At 44.5% G+C, this 21,408-nt stretch overlaps 1 protein-coding gene across 1 annotated transcript in view; it reads right to left on the reverse strand.

The window, feature by feature from the left end:
• The window catches only part of JADE2 (jade family PHD finger 2), a 647,003-nt gene that overhangs the window by 437,455 nt on the left and 188,140 nt on the right, over positions 1 to 21,408 (reverse strand). The window contains exon 3 of the mRNA XM_063447471.1: positions 18,885 to 18,970. Within this exon, the coding sequence (XP_063303541.1) occupies positions 18,885 to 18,970 (86 nt within the window). The remainder of the gene's footprint in view (positions 1 to 18,884; positions 18,971 to 21,408) is intronic.

Raw genomic sequence — 21,408 nt, forward strand, 5'->3', positions numbered from 1 at the left:
ACTTGATGGAGAAAAGACCAGAATTTCAGTTTTGGTCAAGTTGAGTTTAAGGAAGTGGGCAGCCAACCAGTTAGAAATAGCAGAGAAGCAGTCAGAGACACTAGTCAAGAGGGACGGGGAGAGATCAAGAGAGGACAGATAGATTTGCGTGTCATCCGCATAGAAATTATATTGGAAGCCAAAGGAGCTAATGAGTTTACCAAGGGAGGCAGTATAGATAGAGAACAGTAGGGAACCAAGGGCTGAACCTTGGGGGGGGGGCACCAACAGAGAGGAGTTGGGGAGAAGACGAAGAAGAAGCAGAGCCTAGAGAATGAAACACTGAAAGAGTGCTGGGAGAGGTAGGAGGAGCACCGGGAGAGAGCAGAATCTTGTAGGCCGATATTGCGGAGGATGAGAAGAAGCTGTTGATGATCAACAGTGTCAAAAGGCGCAGAACGTTCAAGGAGAATTAGGATAGAGTAGTGACCATAAGATTTTGCAGCAAGTAGATCATTGGATACTTTGGTCAGAGCCATTTCCACAGAGGGCTTAGCACGGAAACCAGACTAAATCGGGTCTAGCATAGAGTTGGACTTGAGGAAGTCTGTCAATCTTGCATACAAAACTCTTTCAAGGATCTTGGATGCAAAAGGCAGTAGCGAAATAGGACGGTAGTTGGACGGGGAGTTAGGGTCAAGGTTGGACTTTAGAATTGGTGTTACAGTTGCATGTTTGAAGGGCGATGGAGGAGAGAGAGAGATTGAGAATTTTTGTGAGAGGTAGAGAAAGAGAAGAAAACAGAGTACAGATGAGATGCAAGGGGGAATAATAGGGCGAAGAAGAGAGTTAAAGGGACACTACAGTCAAGAGAACCACAGCTTATTTACAGCCTATTTAACCCCTTAAGGACCAAACTTCTGGAATAAAAGGGAATCATGACATGTCACACATGTCATGTGTCCTTAAGGGGTTAATTTGTCCTGGTGAGTAGAATCATTACCTTCAGGCTTTTTGCTGTAAAAACTGTCTTTTCAGAGAAAAAACAGTGTTTACATTACAGCCTAGTGATAACGTCACTGGCCACTCCTCAGATGGCTGTTAGAGATCCTTCCTGGGTCATGGCTGCCTAAAATGCATCCAAACATTCACTATCTCCTCCCTCTGCATGCAGACACTGAACTTTCCTCATAGAGATTCATTGATTCAATTCATCTCTATGAGGAGATGCTGATTGGCCAGGGCTGTGTTTGAATTGTGCTGGCTCTGCCCCTGATCTGCCCTCTTTGTCAGTCTCAGCCAATCCTATGGGAAAGCATTGTGCTTGGATCAGGCTACCACTTCTGCTGATGTCAGCCAGCAGTCGGCAGGTCTAAAGGAAACAGGGACAAAGTAAATAGCTCCAGACTTGAATACAAGTAAGATTTCACTATATTTAGGGAAGAAGGGGGGCTACATGTTTGTGTTCCTGACCCTAAAGTGCTCCTTTAAATGTGTGAAATAGTCATTTGGGTTCGCGGGAGAGTGTGGTTATGAGGGTATTGAAGTAATTTACTTTTGCAGAGGAAAGAGCCAAGCTGTATGAGCGCAGCATAACTTTATAGTGGATAAAGTCAGATGCACAGTGAGACTTTCTCCAAAAGCATTCAGCAGTTCTGGAGCATTTTTTGGTGTTATCGAGTCAGCTTGGTGTGCCAAGGTTGTTGTTGGGGGTGCTTGCTGCGTTTAAACATAGGAGGTGCCATGATGTCTAGTTGAGAGGAGATGGTGGAATTGTAGAAGGAGGTTGCAGAGCTAGGACAGGTGATGTTTGAGATAGGTAAAATTAGAGTTTGGAGATTAGTGGAGAAATGCTCTAGATCAAGACATTGGAGGTTTCTGTGAGATGATGACTTTAGATCACATAACTACCAAGAATGAATTATATGCAGCATTTTCACAATTACCGTATATACTCGAGTATAAGCCGAGTTTTTCAGCCCATTTTTTGGGCTGAAAAACCCCAACTCGGCTTATACTCGAGTCAAGGTCTGTATTATGGCAATTTGCATTGCCATAATACAGACCGGGGGAGAGGGGGGCTGGCAGAGCTGTACTTACCTGTTCTGCAGCTCCTGTCAGCTCTCTCCTCCTCCGCGCCGTCCGTTCAGCACCTCGGTCAGCTCCCAGTGTAAGTCTCGCGAGAGCCGCGGCTCTCGCGAGACTTACAGTGTGAGCTGATAGAAGGAGCTGCACGGACGGCGCAGAGGAGGAGAGAGCTGACAGGAGCTGCAGAACAGGTAAGTACAGCTCTGCCAGCCCCCCTCTCCCCCCACTGAACTGCCACTGGACCACCAGGGAAGGAGAGCCCCCCTCCCTGCCATGTATCAAGCAGGGAGGGGGGACGAAAAAATAAATAAATAATAATAATAAAAAATAATAATAATAATAATAAAAATAATAAAAAAAGGGGGTATAAGGACCACTGTGGGAGGGGGGGGGGGGTATAAGGACCACTATTGGAGGGAGGGGGTGGGATAAGGACCACTATGGGAGGGAGGGGGGGTATAAGGACCGCTATGGGAGGGAGGGGGGGGATAAGGACCACTATTGGAGGGACGGGGTGGGATAAGGACCACTATGGGAGGGAGGGGGGTATAAGGACCGCTATGGGAGGGAGGGGGGGGGATAAGGACCACTATGGGAGGGAGGGGGGGGATAAGGACCACTATGGGAGGGAGGGGGGGGGATAAGGACCACTATGGGAGGGAGGGGGGGATAAGGACCACTATGGGAGGGAAGGGGGGGATAAGGACCACTATGGGAGGGAAGGGGGGGATAAGGACCACTATGGGAGGGAAGGGGGGATAAGGACCACTATGGGAGGGAGGGGGGGGGGATAAGGACCACTATACCACTATGGAAGGGAGGGGGGGATAAGGACCACTATCGGAGGCAGGGGGGTGGGATAAGGACCACTATGGGAGGGAGGGGGGGATAAGGACCACTATGGGAGGAAGGGAGGGGGGGGGATAAGGACCACTATGGGAGGGAGGGGGATAAGGACCACTATGGGAGGGAGGGGGGGGATAAGGACCACTAGGGGAGGGAGGGGGGGATAAGTACCACTAGGGGAGGGGAGGGGGAAGTAAGGACCACTAGGGGAGGGGAGGGGGAAGTAAGGACCACTAGGGGAGGGGTGAGTCAGGACCACTGGGGGAGGGGGGTGAAGGAACACGGGGGTGGGGAGGTAAGGACCACTGAGGGAGGAGGAGGGGAGGTCAGGACATATGGGGGGGGCAAATATCCTTGCACCGGCCCTGCACACACTGCATTCATACACACACTGCACTCATACACACACACTGCACTCATACACACACACACTGCATTCATACACACACACGCTGCACTCATACACACGCTGCACTCATACACACACACGCTGCACTCATACACACACGCTGCACTCATACACACACGCTGCACTCATACACACACACGCTGCACTCATACACACACGCTGCACTCATACGCACACACGCTGCACTCATACGCACACACTGCATTCATTATACACACACTGTAAATAAATATTCAATTAATATATTTTTTTTAGGATCTAATTTTATTTAGAAATTTACCAGTAGCTGCTGCATTTCCCACCCTAGTCTTATACTCGAGTCAATAAGTTTTCCCAGTTTTTTGGGGAAAAATTAGGGGCCTCGGCTTATATTCGGGTCGGCTTATACTCGAGTATATACGGTAGTTACTACTGGGAGTTATTTAAATCATTTCTGTAGATGATCTTATTGAAAAAAATATCCCCTTAAGGACCAAACTTCTGGAATAAAAGGGAATCATGACATGTCACACATGTCATGTGTCCTTAGGGAGTTAAAGACCGTTGAAATTGTGTAAAAGAAAGAGATTGTAATTGTATTTATTTTGGATAGATAAATATATTTCTGAAGTCAAATACAGTATGGCTCATCAACATATTATTATATTATTAATAGAGATAGTACTGCTAAAGTTGGGGATAACATTTACAAAGTGGCAAATATCCTAATGAAACACTCTAAAAACTAATTAAATTGGTCCCTCCCAGTCTTTCTACACAGGATTGGCTGCAAAAATGTCAGCATCTACGCAGTGGCGGATCCAGAGCCTGATCTCGGGAGGGACACTTGTAGATTATTTAAATAAATAATCCTGGCACAATAACCAAGGAGGCAGTGTATGTGTGGGGCAGTGTGTGTGTGTGAGGGTGGCAGTGTGTGTATGGGGGGCACTGTATGCATGGGGGGCACTGTATGTATGTGTGGGGCACTGTGTGTATGGGGAGCACTGTATGTATGGGGGGGCACTGTATGTATGTGTGGGGCACTGTGTGTATGAGGGGCACTGTGTGTATCGGGGGGTCGTGTGTGTAGGGCACTGTATGTGTCTGTGTGTATGGGTGTGCAGTGTGTGTGTGGGGGGCAGTGTGTGTATGTGGGGCAGTGTGTGTATGGGTGTGCAGTGTGTGTATGGGGGGCAGTGCGTGTATGGGTGTGCAGTGTGTGTATGGGGGACAGTGTGTGTGCATGGGGGCAGTGTATGTGTATGGCGCAGTGTGTGTGTGTATGGGGGCAGTGTGTGTGTATGGGGGGCAGTGTGTGTGTATGGGGCAGTGTGTGTGTATATGTGGGGCAGTGTGTGTATGGGGGCAGTATGTGTATGGGGGCAGTGTTTGTGGGGCAGCGTGTGTATGGGGACAGTGTTTGTGGGGCAGTGTGTGTATATGGGGGCAGTGTTTGTGGGGCAGTGTGTGTATGGGGGGCAGTGTGTGTATGGGGGCAGTGTGTGTATGGGGGCAGTGTTTGTGGGGCAGTGTGTGTATGGGGGCAGTGTTTGTGGGGCAGTGTGTGTATGGGGGCAGTGTTTGTGGGGCAGTGTGTGTATGGGGGCAGTGTGTGTGTGTGAGGGTGGCAGTGTGTGTATGGGGGGCACTGTATGTGTGTTTGGGGCAGTGTGTGTATGGGGACAGTGTTTGTGGGGCAGTGTGTGTATGGGGCAGTAAGTGTATGGGGACAGTGTTTGTGGGGCAGTGTGTGTATGGGGGCAGTGTTTGTGGGGCAGTGTGTGTATGAGGGCAGTGTGTGTATGTGGGGCAGTGTGTGTATGTGGGGCAGTGTTTGTATGGGGGGGGGGAGGGGAGGGAAGCTTAAAAAAAGAAAAAAAAAAAGTATTTATTTAAATATATATATTTAAGTCCCCCCTCCCTTCTTACCTTTATTGAGGAGGAGGGGGGACATTTCTCCGTCCCTGGTGGTCCCAGTGGGATTCATTGGTGGTTCCAGTGTGGAGTGAACTCTAGCCCGCGCTCCAGGGCTAGAGTTCACTCTCGCGAGATTTGGAGCGTTGCCGTGGTAACCGCGGCGACCCGGAGGAGCTGCAGGCTGAGCTCCCGGGTCCTCTCTCCCTCCCTTTCCCTCCCCTGCCGGCTGCCAGCAATGTGCCTGCGGACCGGGGAGGGGGATTACTGATCTCCCTCCCCTGTCCGCAGGCACATTGCAGGGCTGGCGCTTGGACAATGCCAGCCCTGCATTAGCCGGCAAGGGTGAATCTCAGTAGGGGGCAATTGCCCCGTTGCCCACCCCCACCCCACCCCCCCCCCCGGATCCGCCAATGCATCTACAAGACTTCCTCTTTTGATGTGGATGGCATAAAATGAGTCTTACTTCTTCTATTCCTTTCTACCATGTTCAAAGCTGTATATAAGGAGTGTATTGGGTATTTCTCACACCACATATGTCCCTACCATAGGCGTGCGCACGGGGTGTGCCGGATGTGCCTGGGAACACCCTAATCCCTGCGGCACACCTCTGGAGTGATACCGGCAGGGGAGATCTCAGGATCTCCCATGTCGGCTCATGTAGAGCCGACGCTAAGCCTCCCTCCCCACCGGCCCACATGCAGGGAGGGAGGCAGGAGAGGATCCGGGAGCTCTAGACAGCAGCTACGCCGGGTTCCGCCCGCGAGATCTTAGCGTCGCCGCAGGCTAGAGTTTACTCTCCACTGGACCACCAGGGAATGGATGGCAGCAGGAACAAGGATCCCCCTCCCTACATGAGGTAAGAAGGGAGGGGGGATATTACGTAATCTGTCCCCATCTCCACCCCCACAAATCACCCAAACATACAGCACACACACAGCACCCACACACATACACAGCACATACAGCACCCCCCCACACACAGCACCCCTACCAGCACCCTCACAAACACACATCACACTAACAGCACCCTCACACACACACATCACACTAACAGCACCCTCACACACAGCACCCTTACACACACACACAGCATCCTTTACAGCACAATTACACACACAGCACCCTCACAGCACACACACACACACACACACACACACCAGCAGTGTATGTATGTGTGTGTATATATTATATATATATATATATATATATATATATATATACACATACATACATACATATACACGCGGCATATGTTTGTGCTTTAAGGTGCACACCTTAATGCAATAGGCTGCGCACGCCTATGGTCCCTACACCCCCCCAAGCTGCAAACGCAAGCATACATAGTTGGCAGCTCGATCACTGTATACAGCCCATTCACAAAAATGTGAATGGAGGTGTGAACAGGCTATGGTATTGCTGCTTTATTAAGCAATTATACTCATTAGGTCTGATGAGTGCAGCTGTGAGTGGGGCTGAATAACATATCCCATAAACCTTGCAAGAAAAAACAAAAAACAAAAATCCTCTTGGCCAGATTGAGAGGCTATTGGTGAATGGGTCCAGTTCTGGAGGGATCTGAATAATGCTTCTGCTTGTAGTGATTATCAGAATGATCTGGAACTTAAAAGTTAAAAGAAGGGGGCGTGGCCTGGCAGCGCCTGAGAGGGTTAGCGTTCCACAGCGATTACAATAGCGATAACTGCCCAAAAACAACCCAAACAACGACCATCGGACAGCATACAGCACCATGTCCCAAAAAGCGCCCAGAAAATCGAAAATCCGACCGGTTGCGACCCGGGTCTCCTCCTTCACACCGCCGCGCATTAGTAATCAAGATGGCGCCGGAGACCCAGAATCGCCTACAGCAGCGTCGGAACACAGTGACAGCACCTCTATCTCCATGGGGAATACTGCTCCTGCCTCAGAACAAACCCTACATAGAATGCTACAAGACCTGCAGCAAAACATGCGGCTGGAATTCGCCAAACTAGCACGCGATATCAGAACAGACATTAAGGAGATCAGTGAACGCACGTCTGCGATTGAAGACAAAATGGAGGAGGTGATAGGAGCTCACAATAATCTGGCTGCGACATGCGAAACGATGGACACCCGCATGGCATATCTAGAGGCCAAGATTGCTGATCACGAAGACCGTGACAGGCGTAATAATATTCGACTGTGAGGTATACCAGAGGAAATCAAACCTGCAGAACTAAGGGACTATGCTACTGGCCTTTTTAAGGCCCTATGCCCAGGTCTTACAGAGGGGGATCTCCGGTTGGACCGCATACACCGCCTACCACGACACAAATTTCTGCAGCCCTCGGCGGCCCGAGATGTACTCACCAGGATGCATTATTTCACCTCCAAAGAACTGGTAATGTGTGCAGCAAGAATTCCAGATAATATACCACCTGAATTCCAGAATGTCAAGTTGTTTGTGGACTTATCCGCTACTACCCTAGCAAAGTGCAGGGAATTAACCCCCATTACGAAAGCGCTTGGAGATGCAGAAATCCTATACAAATGGGGATACCCCACCCGTCTTATAATAAAGTGAAACGGAGCAGAACACCACATATCCACGACTTCAGAGGGGGCACGACTACTCCAGGACTGGAACGTGCCGGTCACCCTGCAAGCCCCGAAGGATCCAACCCGAGGTCTCCCTTCATCGCCTCTGAAAATCACTAAAGAATGGTCCACTGGGGTGAAGCACAAAAGACATGGACTTACACTATATACCGAACTGTATAAACCACCTGACCCTGACACAGCAGTCTGAGGATGTGTAAGCATAATGTCTATGATTGTCGTTCTGTTCATATACTATTGACCATGTTATAACTATATATGTGTTACAAGGTTACTTGAATACCTAGCAATGTATAGTCGTGAGAAATGTACTTTTATGTACCACAGATGTATAACGGACACATCATACACTAGCTGCACCAAACTTCATACTGATGGTTACACGCAGACCCACGTTAGGGTCCAAACAACCATAAGGGCAGTTCTGATCCATAAATTGCCCTCCCCCCGCTTAGGCTCCATAGGGCCACTAAACTCTTTCTCTAGGTCAGATAATCTCCTTCTGACTTTTCTATTGTATATAGTTCATAGTTGGCACCACGTTTGGTACCCCACCCCCTCCTTACCCCTACGCCCTCCCGTACATATACTACCTGGGAAATATGGTCTTATGACGCAGGCCGCAACAGAACCCTGCCTTACACTTAGACAGTGCTTGTCACAAAACGATACAATGTATGACAGTCATGCTCATCCACTATTGTGGCGCAAACAATGCCCAAATGCTGGTATAATACAACATGCACCCTTAACGCACATCTATGGCTCTGAATATCTTGTCACTTAATGCCAAGGGGCTGAACTCCCCCCATAAGAGGAGGCTGGCCCTTGCGGAAGCCAAAAGCGCGAAGGCAATGATTGCCTTCTTTCAAGAAACCCATTTTTTAAACGCTAAAATGCCCAAATTCTCGTCCAAACATTATCCAATAGGTTTCCACACTGGTTATGCCAAAAAGAAGAGAGGGGTCTCAATCCTAGTCAGCAAAGAAGTGGCCTTCTCCTTACAAAAGAAAATAGGAGATAAGGAAGGTAGATTCATTCTCATACAATGTTACATTAACAAAGAACAATATACCCTCATAAACATATACGGCCCGCATGACAATCAGATACCCTTTCTGAAAAAAATCCTATTACTTGCAGACACCCACAAATTTGGGAACGTGATCATAGGGGGTGACACAAATTTCATACTAGATAATGAACTAGATACATCATCCACTATGCAAGTGTCCCGCAAAACCGCTACCAGACGCATTATGTCCGCCTGCGCCATAGGGACACAATTACACAGGTCTGGCTACGTGGATGTATGGAGGATTCTCCACCCCTCCGACAAAGATTTCACCTTTCACTCGCAGGTACACAATTCTTACTCAAGAATCGATAGATTCCTACTCCACACATCCCTGGTGTCTAAGGTACAATCCACACGAATAGGCCTCATACATTGGTCAGACCACGCACCTATTATCCTATCGCTAGCAACCCATTTCCCCAACAAAGGACGAGGCTCCTGGCGACAAAATGAATCGCTACTCAGGGACCCCCAAATCATAACACAAATCAAACAGGAATTAGAAATGACTTCCACACCAACGCTTCTGATGACATCTCAATAGACACTCTTTGGCAGGCACATAAGGCTGTTATTAGAGGACTATTCATCAAACACGCTAGCTATGCCAATAAACAGCGAAAACGCACATTTGACAACCTAATCCAGCAGATAGCGACTCTTACCCATTACAACAAAACCAACCCCTCGCCAGAATACCACACTGAATTAAAGACCCTCCAAGCCAAACTTAAGGAACTTGAGCTAGATAAAACAAATTACATCCTACAGAAGTTTAAACATGGCTTCTTTGCCCAAGGGAACAAAGCGGGAGCGCTTCTGGCGTCCCAGCTAAAGACGCGCATGGCCAATTCCCGAGTTGCCTACATTTTTAAACCAGACAAAACGAAAGTTATGAATCCGCAGGATATAGTAGAAACATTCGCACAGTTTTATAGTTCCCTTTACAACCTCAAAAATGACACTGCCTCACCTCCACCGTCAGGAGATCAAATACGACACTTCCTTGATACCGTCCACCTGCCAACCTTGACCCAATCTGACATTGACGCGATTACCAAACCTATCACGGTAGCTGAAGTGAACCTTACGATTACGAAACTTCCTCTACATAAATCACCGGGCCCCGACGGTTTTACAAATCTCTATTATCAGACCTTCTTAGATACGCTGACCCCGTATCTCGGACAACTCCTTAACCACTGCTTCAATACAGGCGCAATGCCACCCAACATGCTACAAGCACACATCTCCACACTCCCTAAACCGGGCAAATCACCAACACTCTGCCAAAACTTCAGGCCGATCTCACTACTTAATTGTGATACGAAAATTTATGCTAAAATCTTAGCGGACCGCCTCACACACATATTAACCCGCATAATACACAACGACCAATCTGGATTTATTAAAAGCAGACAGGGTTCTGATAACACGAGGAAAGTCTTGAACATACTGGCACATATGGAAACACACCACATGGAAGGTCTTCTCCTGGCGCAGGACGCGGAGAAGGCCTTCGATAGACTCAACTGGGCATATATGGAACAGGTCTTGCTCAAATTTGGCTTCCCCGAGACTTACATCAGGGGCATGATGGCGCTATACTCCAAACCGACAGCGAAAGTAACAAATGCAGGCTGCCCACTCTCCCCTCTACTATTTATTCTATCGCTAGAGCCCTTAGCATACAAGATTAGAACCCATAAAGACATAGAGGGTGTGGTCATTAACAAGGTAGAATATAAATTATCTATGTTTGCAGATGATATTCTCCTCTCCCTCACTAAACCAGACCATTCATTATCACATCTCATCAACACACTAGACGAATACAGTACTGTTTCGTACTATAAATTACTATAAATTAAACCAAACAAAAACCCAGGCTTTGCCAATTCGTCTCCCTATGACGGATGTCCTGGCGCTCAAAACGAAACATTCCTTTGACTGGAGACAAGCACACCTGACATACTTAGGAATAAAAATAGCAGCTACGTATAGAGGCATTAGTACGCACAATCTCTCTACCCTGCCACTACTGTGCAAACAAACCCTTCACAAATGGAAGGACATTCTACTGTCATGGCTCGGTAGAATCAATGCTGTAAAAATGATTATTCTTCCGAAATTGCTCTATGTATTTCGGATGCTCCCAATACCTTTGTCACCCACGCTAAGTAAACAAATCCAAAGTATAATATCGAACTATGCCTGGGCTAAAAAGAAACCGAGATTACCCATGTCTCTTCTACAATCCCCTACAAAAAAAGGTGGTTTAGGGCTCCTCAACATTGCCGCTTACCTGAAGGCCGCCCTCCTTGAAAATGCGATCAAACTGCACGCACCACAACATACATTACAGTGGGTGGACATGGAAAATCACTATGATCCCAAACATTCGGCAGTGGATCTTATGTGGACCCCTAGACGTCTTAGAGGGACACACAGGACACTCCTACCTCTCACCACATATGCAATACAGGCATGGGACTACCTTCATCGATCCCAGGCAGCTGACTCGACATTTTCCACCTGGGCACCTATCACGGCCCTTAACTCTGTGTCCCCGTGGCTCTCCCTACACAAGTGGAAAGAACTAGGGGTTACACGTATCACCGACATTTACCGAAGAGGGGTTATGGTATCTTTCCCGGATTTACAAACTACGTTTCGATTACCCTCATCCTTCATTTTTCCATACCTTCAGCTAAAGAGTTTGGTTTCGAATATGGTTGCACCCCCTACAACAACCACACACGACACACACCAGGATCTATCACTCATGTATGAACGTTGTCACAACTCACCGACTAAGACCAAAACTCTCTCGGTCTGCTATAACACACTGCAAAACCAAAAGACACTCCCAATATTTAAATATCGCTCAAACTGGGAAAGTGAATGTATCTATTCACCCACAGGTGAACAATGGTTGTCCTCACTCCAAGCTTTAAAAGGTATCACCACTTGTTACTCCCACATAGAAGCCCACAAAAAGCTTGTTTTCCGATGGTACTATACACCGGCCAGACTGCATAAGATATACCCGACCGCCTCCCCCATTTGCTGGAGATGCGAGAAAGAAAAGGGAACGATGACACATATATGGTGGAGTTGCCCAGAAATTAGACCGCTGTGGTTAGAAACACAACGAATTTGGGACCAACTAGGAATAACACTCACACCAATTACACCCTCGATAGGCATATTTCTACTGCTCCCGGGGAATATACCCCACACGGACAGGCAGTTAGCAATTCTATCGATTCTGGCTATTAGGAATGTAATTGCATGCCATTGGAAGAAACAGGAGTGTCCACCTTTGGCAATGGTAAGACACAAGATCAACCAATTTCTCAAATACGAATTGCTCTCTATGAATACAAAAAAACACTCCATTAGTATGAGATACAACTGGCAGAGATGGAATGAACTGGAGGGAGATGAAGTGGGCAAACCTTGACCCCTCCCGACTACACGCACACCTAGTATTAAGGCCAACCAACGCCTCCTCTCAGCTACCTCAAGCTCCAGGACCACGACTGGGCTTGGGAGGGCTGGAACAGGTGGAACACATGGGTACGAAGCAGGAACACAATGCTCAATAGGTAGCATAGGCAGAAACAGACCTGCAAGGTCCATATTACCACCCTCCCCCCCCCCCCCCTTTAAACCTGCACACAGTATACGCTCACATTGAACCGAGGACTCGCAAATAGGGCTGGGTGGGAGACAGTGGAATCCTTACCGACCTCTGTCGGTCCTTCGCACTAGCGATATTGATACACTGTGATTTTATGTACATATGAGTTGTAATATACGCTGTAATGTCTGGTGTAGCTTTACTATGTCAATGCCCCAAGCCTACGGAGATAATGCGATGATTCAATACGATGTCTGCCTTTATCAAGCCAATGGCACCTTCCCAGGTGTGACCTGTAATCGCATGTATGTGTATATTTACCCCTCCCCACCTATTCCCTTTTTTCTTTCTGTACCCTTTCCCTGAAAATGTTCAATAAAGTACGTATTGGAAAAAAAAAAAGTTAAAAGAAAATGTTAATTTTTGTGTGTGATATTATTTGCACGTTTTTTAATGCAAATGTGTTACAAGGGAGAGTGTTAGATCAGGCCGTAAAGATTACCTTTACTATATAAATATAACTGCACATGTAAGCCTGTTGCATTAAATTTCAGTTTACACTTTAAACAGTTGGTGCATAAACATATAAGAAAGCATCAGCAAAATATATCTATATAATTGTGGGAGGGTTGGTCACTAACCGCAGGATATTGTGGTAAGGAGAAATATCCAAAATAAACAGAGCAGTAAGGTATTCCCTTTTGTCAGGGTAAAATTTCTTGATAATTACTACATTCCACTCAGCATTCCCCTACTTATAATTTAGTTCATTCTAACAAAATTATGATACTGTGGCTTCTTGTGGTTTCAATTAAGGAGCAGTTGCATTTCACTGCATAAGTCACTTCTTCCAAAACTAAAAAAGAAAAATAATACAAATAACCACAATAAAAGCCTTATATCAATAAATTAAAGTATCAGCATGCAGGAGATGTACCCACTAACCCTCTCCAACACACAAAATAAAATAAAAAATAATAAAACATTTTAAAAATGGAAATTGTTTGCCCACATTTCTTGCTGTTATTATTATTGGCATTTATATAGTTATTCAGCAGTTATTTGCAATATTATGAAGAAGGGATTTAACAACAAATGAGACAAACTATAAAAAATGTCACTGGAACAATAGGTTGAGGATCCTGCTCGAATAAACTTACAATCAAGAGAAGGTGGGGTATCAGCAGCGGAACTACCCTGCAATGGCCACCTAATTTCTATTGTGTCCTTCTCTGTTCCTTTTACCCTGTCCCTTAAATTTACCTTTTTGCCACTACAATATCCCCCTGTCTCTCTTTACCACAATATCACAATAGTCTCTTGTATATCAGTTCACCGTGATTTTCTCTTCTTTCTCTCTATCCCAACTGTTTTCCATTGCACAACTTACACAGTTACATAGGTTGAAATGAGACATGTGTCCATCAAGTTCAGCCTTCCTCACATTTGTTTTTTGCTGTTGATCCAAAAGATTCTCTTGTATCCTTTCTTTTCTTATCTCTAACAAGAGGTTTAAGAAGTGCAATTATATGAATCTCTGGCAATACAACCCGGATAGGTCCAAGAGAATTTCTAAAATGTGTGATACAGGCAAAAAAAAAAGCATCAGCCCTGTGGACCAACTCACTGTATAGAAAAATCCCATTCTTGATTTGATATATACTTGAGAAAAAAGGGGGATTGGAGGGCACATCCAGAACATACATTTCTCAGCAGTGGTGCTTCTGTAAAGAATAAAATAAATATGTATACCCTTAAAGAGATACTGTAGTGGTAGGAATACCTTCCCTGCACTTTATTACCATTACTGTACTTATTAGATTCCAGCACCGATGTCCAACAACATGCCCCCTACTATTATATGTATAACAGGACCTTTAGAAAATGGGCAACTATTAGCTACCCATTCGCTAGTTAGTTTAATCCTCAACTGACAGTGAGGAGGCACTATAAACATGCCCCCCTTATTATGTATTGCCTCATCCCAGTGTTCAAGGGAGAATATATTAAAGGCTGAACAGTCACTGGCTGTGCACCATTTAGTAGGCATGACCCACCCACAGCACATCGAAAGTGGATAAAGGAGGACTTTGTCCTACAAGAGTTATATGGGGGTTATACTTAACTTTTTAGTGTGCTAGCTGGCTGGCAAATCCTAGTTTTGCCACATCACTTATCCATCACCCTGCTGAGAGAACTACTTGCACTGCTAGCAGGCAAATGGTTGGGATTTTCAACATCTGGATTTCAGCCTTGTGTTATCATAGAAATAGGGTGAAAAGTAAGATTTTGGTGTCTGAATGCCTCTGTATCGTGCTGGAAAGATTTTGCTAAACCAGACTGGGGGCATTTGATTTTCAATAAATAACACAGAGTGTATCTGACCATCAGTGTTTCTCAACTCATGAAGGGCAAGAGATAATTGCGTAAATATAAACTGCCTTAGTGGATAGACACTTGCTTAAATAAAATATATGTAATTTACATTTAAAAAAAAAAAAAAATCCTGTGTATATCCAAGTCTGTCAAATATTTAGAAATATGGAATCAAAAGTGTTGTAGAAGGCTGCTCCTTCGCGTGCTGTTTAGTGATGAATGGATCTGGCAGGTGAGTCCTAAAGTTAGGACATCATTGTTTCTCTTTTTTTTGTGTGTATCTATTATTTTAATATATATATATATATATATATATATATATATATATATATATATATATATATATATATATATATATATATATATATTATTCTTTATTTTTGTTGTGCACTGAATAACAAAAGATGCTTGCAATGCCACGACGGCAGATACAGGCGATTTAAAAACAGGTATATGTTACTTTTGCATGGCATTTGGAAAAAAAGCACAATTGTATAATGCGTAAATAAGCTTAATACACGCTATCTTTGTATGTCTGTTGTAGCGGTTCACGTTATGATCATCAGGCGTAAGACCATAAACATACAGAGAGTATATACTAATAATTGATAAACATTGCTCAGCTAGCTAGAGTACCCTGTTTAAATGGCTTAACCTAAGTTTTATCAAGAGTGTCAGACAGGGTGTTAGGGGAATAGTTAAAGGCTTATCAAGCTTAAGTATCTCCTGCTGCCTTAGGTCAGGGAGTTCTGCAGTGCTAAAAATCACAAGTTAAAGACAAACTAGACATATTGATATCTTAAGTTAATGATTGGTTGCATAAGTGGCAATTAACTCGTTAGAGTCCAACAATCTGTCAAATTGGGTGTTCAGTAGATAGGCTTAGTCGAGTAAAACAAGCTACATATTTAGTCCAGCTGTGTAGCAATGTTAATCAGCATTCTGTAATCTGGTTTAGCTCTCTAGTCTACCTTCCATTAAGGGGGGCTCTCTAAGTAGGAAAACGCTGTCTACTGTATATTAAGTTAGTGCAACATGCTAGGCTAACTATTAAGTATAAACAATAACCAATAACTGGGGCACATTGAAGTTAAGCAGGTCATCTGGACCGCAGTGGGCAAAGTCTTAGGAAACTCAGATGGTAGGTGGCAGGCATAGTGTTATGTGAGAGTCACCGGTCAGCCGATTCCCAGGATCGGAAATGTCCAGGAGTGTGCTGGTGGGTCGCAGAGGTCTCCCCAATCAGTGTCCCTCCATTTCCCCGCCGGGGAATGGTCTGGGGTTTTGGTAGCACGGGTCTCCTGTCTGTGTGCAAGCGGATCATGTGCTCGGTTTCCCTTGGGTAGCCTGCGATGGCTGGAAACCTCAGAGGAGTGAAAAAGGTGAATGCGGGGGGATCTCATGTCGACCCACGGCCCAGGTAGGTAGCGTTTCAGGGCTGTGTTGTGCGGGGTAGCCCGGGTCCTCTGGCATGACGCCGTTGCCTCGGTGGAGCAGTGGTCTCCCTGAGGAGGTAGGGGCACTGAGGAGGCAGTCCCAAGGTATGTCGCTGTTGTCTATGCCTTAAGCGACTCACCGCTGGTCCGAGGCTATCTCGCTGAGGCTTTCTTTGGGTCGTCTGCCGCCTTCTCCCAGCTATCTCCCAGCTATCCTTGCTACAGTCTTGGAGCTGCGGGCTGTGGCTTGGTGTCTCGCGGGGATGTTATCGATGGGACCTCTCCAGGAGTGCCCTTGCGGTCGGCGAGTCTGGCCCAGAAGTCGGCTATTATGCGGTCCAGTCGTTCTGCAAGTGTGGACAGGGAGGGTCCGGGAGTTGTCTCACATGTGGCATCCGCCATGTTGTGTGTCGCTGGTCCGGCAGTGCGGGAAGGCCCAATGTGATGCCGTATGCTTGAGCTGTTGGCTGAGGTTACCGGGATGTCCCTCACCGGCATGGTGGGGGGGGGGACCCCCAATTAAATTGGCTGCAGATGGTGGGGGATCGGCCGCCTCCCTTGTGTCGCCTGAGTAGGCCTCATGTAGGACTCAGGTCAATCTCCTGGACGAAGACGCCGATGTTGGTCGAGGACTTGGTAGTGCTCTGTCACTTTCTGGGGCTTAAAAGTATAATAATATGGCTTTGCGCTGTGATTTTAGCTGGGTTTAGGCTGTTTAAGCACAGAGCTCGTTCGACATGCGACCACTCGGCTTGGCTGCTAGGCTCTGCCCCCCCCCATTGTTTCTCTTTTTATTACAACATATAAACCTTTTTTGTATTATTATTTTTTTAAAGTACATTTTTTAAATGAATCCAATAATCTGATAGAGGAAAATGAATTAAATGTGTGAAAACAATAAATCAATGAACAGTTTTGTGAAAAACATGAAACATTGGTTGAAAATCTTCAGGGGACTGTTACACGGATCAAAAGGTCAGTGAAAACATGAGTTGAATGAACAGAGATCTCCCATAAGAGGCAATCCATCAATGTTAAGTGTTAATGTGGACATTATGGTCAAGACTCCCATTGATTTGTGTAGGGAGTTTAACTGTTAGAAGTGCAATATTCACATGAAATGGAATTCTAACTATGACCACCTTTAAGGGAGGAAAGAAATTCTTTATCAGAATATACAACAGTTACAAAAACATATCAGGCAAATGCATCAGTGAGTTGATCATTTATAAGTAAATACACCTGAAGAAGAAACCATGTAGGAGCATTTTATATCTAGGTAACATTCCGTGTAGACCAGCAAGTAGCAGAGGTGATCTTAGTTGCCTAATTTTAAGCACACTATTTTTAAACAATATAGACATAAACCTACATGTTACTAGCTAAAATCAAGTTTTAGGGTCTATTTTACCAACATACTCATGAGAAGATTATGCAGCCACTATGTTTGAAAACAGGAACAAGCTTATTGTGCTATGCTGGTTCATTATGAGCCTCACCATGGACTTTTTCTCTAAAAATGATCTATCACTTTGGCTGTAATAACAGATTCTAACAGCAAATTAAAAGTTAGCTGGTTCTAGGGCTCGACAAGTGACAGACGCTAGGACAAAACTCCTGGTCGCCACGGCGACCTGGCGCTTGGGATTTGTGGGTGTTTGTCAGCCCATTCAGCAGAGGCGGCCGACTGGGGGAGTTTGAAGGCAGCCAGCCGAGAGAGCAGGGAGACATCTGGCCAAAGGAGAATGGAGGCGACGAGGGAGCAGTAATCTTCCCGCAGTTCTTGCTCCACTCCCTCATGCGCTGTTTAGTGATGCCGGGATCTGAAATATGGCGTCATTCCAGCCCTAGAATTACTAAACAGCACACAAGGGAGCAGAGCAAAAAAACATGAAGATTACAGCAGCCCCAACTGACCCCACAGAAAGGATCCACACCAGCTTTCCAACAGGTAGGGAGGCTGGGTGGACTTAAATTAAAATCTAAAAAAATAATAATTTGTGAGTGTATGAGAAAATGTGTGTGTCCGTCAGTGAGTGTGTGTGTCTGTCTGTCAGTATCAGTGTGTGTGTGTGTGTGTCTGTCAGTGAATGTGTATCTGGCTATCAGTGAGTGTGTGTGTCTGTCAATTAGTGTGTCTGTGCAGGGTACCTAAGAGTACCATAGGAAAATGTTGGGAGGCAAAACGCATACCAATAAAATATTACTGTTAATCTAAAAAGGCTTTGGGCACCCAAAGGCTCACAATCAGGCAGTATTATTGGAATATTGTGTAAACAGTTGTTTACACGATGATCCAATAAAACTGCCTGATTTTGAGCCTCGGTGTGCCCAAAGCCTTTTTGGATTTACTCTATACAAGGATAGTGCTCATCCTACCTCGGTCTGTACCCTTTTTTTTGGATGAGTGTGGTTCCAGTCCTCTCTGTAGAAAAATATTACTGCAGAGTTTCTAGAGAGTAGTCTATTTAATAAGGAATCTTTATATCACTTATTACAATCAAATATGCAATAAATATGAAATACAACCTCTGATGGTTTCTTCTCCTTTTGTCTTGCCCATGTTAGTTTGTCAGCTGGGACCTTGGAGCATCTTGACCATGATGTTGTTTGACCTGAAGTGAAAGAGAACAGATTTAGAAAATGTACTTTTAAACACATTAAAGAAGCAGTTATATAGGCTGGAAAGAATATTTAATCAAATTGAACCTTTTAACCTTTAGTACTTTAGACCAACTTTACTTTTTATACATAACCCTTAATGTTCATTTGTCAAATCCTACCAAAGTCTTAAAATAATGATTTTCTTAAAAGTAAGGGAGAAGCATATCAAAATTACACATTAGTGTTGTAAAAGTGTATGGCGGGTGTGTAAGGCTCCTGCTTGATGGTCATACAATATTTGTTCCTTCACCCTTGCTGATATTTTGGAATATCCTAACTATGATACAGTGTTAGTATTTCATGAAAAAAACAAGCAGTTAAGATGTACATATCTAATCTTTTCAGTCACCTGTACCAGGTTCAACAATATTACAGCTGGATTTGAACAATTTCAGGAACCCTTGGAGATGTGAACCCCAACTGCCACATTTTGCCTCTTCCCTCAGCATACTGTGCCACTGAGAGAAATCCTCTCTAGGAAGGATTAAAGAGGGTTGTCTGGTTGCTTCTTACTTACCTGAATCGCACCAAGTATTTGCAGCCTTAGCTCTTGCTCCCATGAAGCAGAGCCAATAATGTACAGGACCTTCCAATGTAAAGGAACACTATGATGTTGGGAATACAAAGCTGAATACAGACGTGCCCTAAGGGAGCAGTTCAAAAATTTTTTTAAAAAAAGAACGCTAAACAACATGCACGATACATGCATAAGTAAAACTCGAGAGATTTACTGAACCCAGTCTAAAGCTAAGTGCATACTAGCAAAAGGAGGTAAATCACCTAAACAACAGATTCTATCTTTCCCTACTTGTTGAAGCTTTGCACTGCTTTTTATGGGGTTTTTTAGCTTTAGAGAGAGAAGAGAGAAAATAAGAAAAAAGAAAGGAAAGGAAAGGAAAGAGAAGGAAAAGAAGGAAGGGGAAAGAGGAAAGAAGGTAGGGAGATAAAAAGAGAAGAAAATATGGCCACCAAAAAGATGCAAAATGGCAAACACCTGAAGAAAGAAAAAGAAATGGAAGGTCAGCTAGAAAAACGTTTGTCTTTTTTTTCATCCCAACTGTCTGGGAATAAATCAAATTTAGATGTGTCACACCAGATAACTAATCCGACAGAAGGAGTAATGAGTAGTACACAAACTGAGGCATATGATAATTTAAGACAGGGAGAAAACCTATATGAACGGTTACTCAGTCATCTAGACACACAATTTGAGAAAATTATGGAAGAAATGCACAGGACATCAAGAGAGCCCTTTCTTTATTAATCCCAAGGATACAAAGTATTAAAGAAAAACTTGATATTATCGAACAAGTGAGTAACTCCCACCAGGAAGAACATGTTATTCTGGAAATAAAAATAGTGGATCTGGAGAATAAAATTATAGATCTGGAGGACAGATCAAGGAGGAACAAATAGAGACAACAGAATTGGAAACATATATAGAAGAATTCTTCAAATATATGAATGTGGAATGGGATATCAAAAGCCCTTTGATGGAACAGTGTCACCGAGTTAACAAGCAAGCCAAAAGGCATACCTGACTACCTACCAAGAGATATATTGGTTTGTTGCCCCTCTTTTAAACTCAAGCTACAGATCCTGAGATCACTGAAAAAGACTATTCTTTCAGGAGAGTATGAAAAGCTAAAGGTCTACCAGGATCTGTCATGGAATACTAGACATAAGAAGAAGTCCTTTTCAGATAGTACAACAGAACTCAGATCCAACAATATAAAATATTGGTGGGGATTCCCCAAAAAGATCGTAAGTTTCAGTACGGCAGAATAACTTAAAAGATGGCTGACCCTAAGTAGAGAGTTATAAAGAAGAACAATAAACACTTTGCTAGGGTTCTGAAGGAAAGAATGAAAAAAAATGGGAGAGATAAGAAAATGAAGTAAAAAGAAAGGAAGGGAAAGGGGGAGAAGGAAAGAAGAGAGGAGAAAGAGAGGAAAGATTTTGTAGTTGCGATGAAGGAAGATTTATATAGATACATACATAGTATAATACATATACTAGTAGAATAAAAATGAATACATTTACAAATGGCAGACTGCAGGTGATTTGACGAAATGTGTTTTTTTTTTCTTCTTCTTTTGAGTGAAGACTCACAAGTTAAATAACACAGACCAAATGTTTGAGGTGTTAATTAATATACACTTAAGATGAACGGCCATATATGTTTATCAACAAACTAATGAGAGATTAAGAGAGTTATGAAGATTTATACAAGTAAAGGAAAAGGTGAAAAGGATGTGGGAAAAAAAGAAAAAGAGCATTGTGAAGTTAAAAATTAATATGTGTTATGGAATGGTTTACTTATTAGGTGAAATTTAGAGAACAGGCACAAGATGGTAGGGGAATAAACAGGAGGGGGAGGAGAGGGGGT

The sequence above is a fragment of the Pelobates fuscus genome, chromosome 3, assembly GCF_036172605.1.
Source record: "Pelobates fuscus isolate aPelFus1 chromosome 3, aPelFus1.pri, whole genome shotgun sequence".
Lineage (NCBI taxonomy): Eukaryota > Metazoa > Chordata > Amphibia > Anura > Pelobatidae > Pelobates > Pelobates fuscus.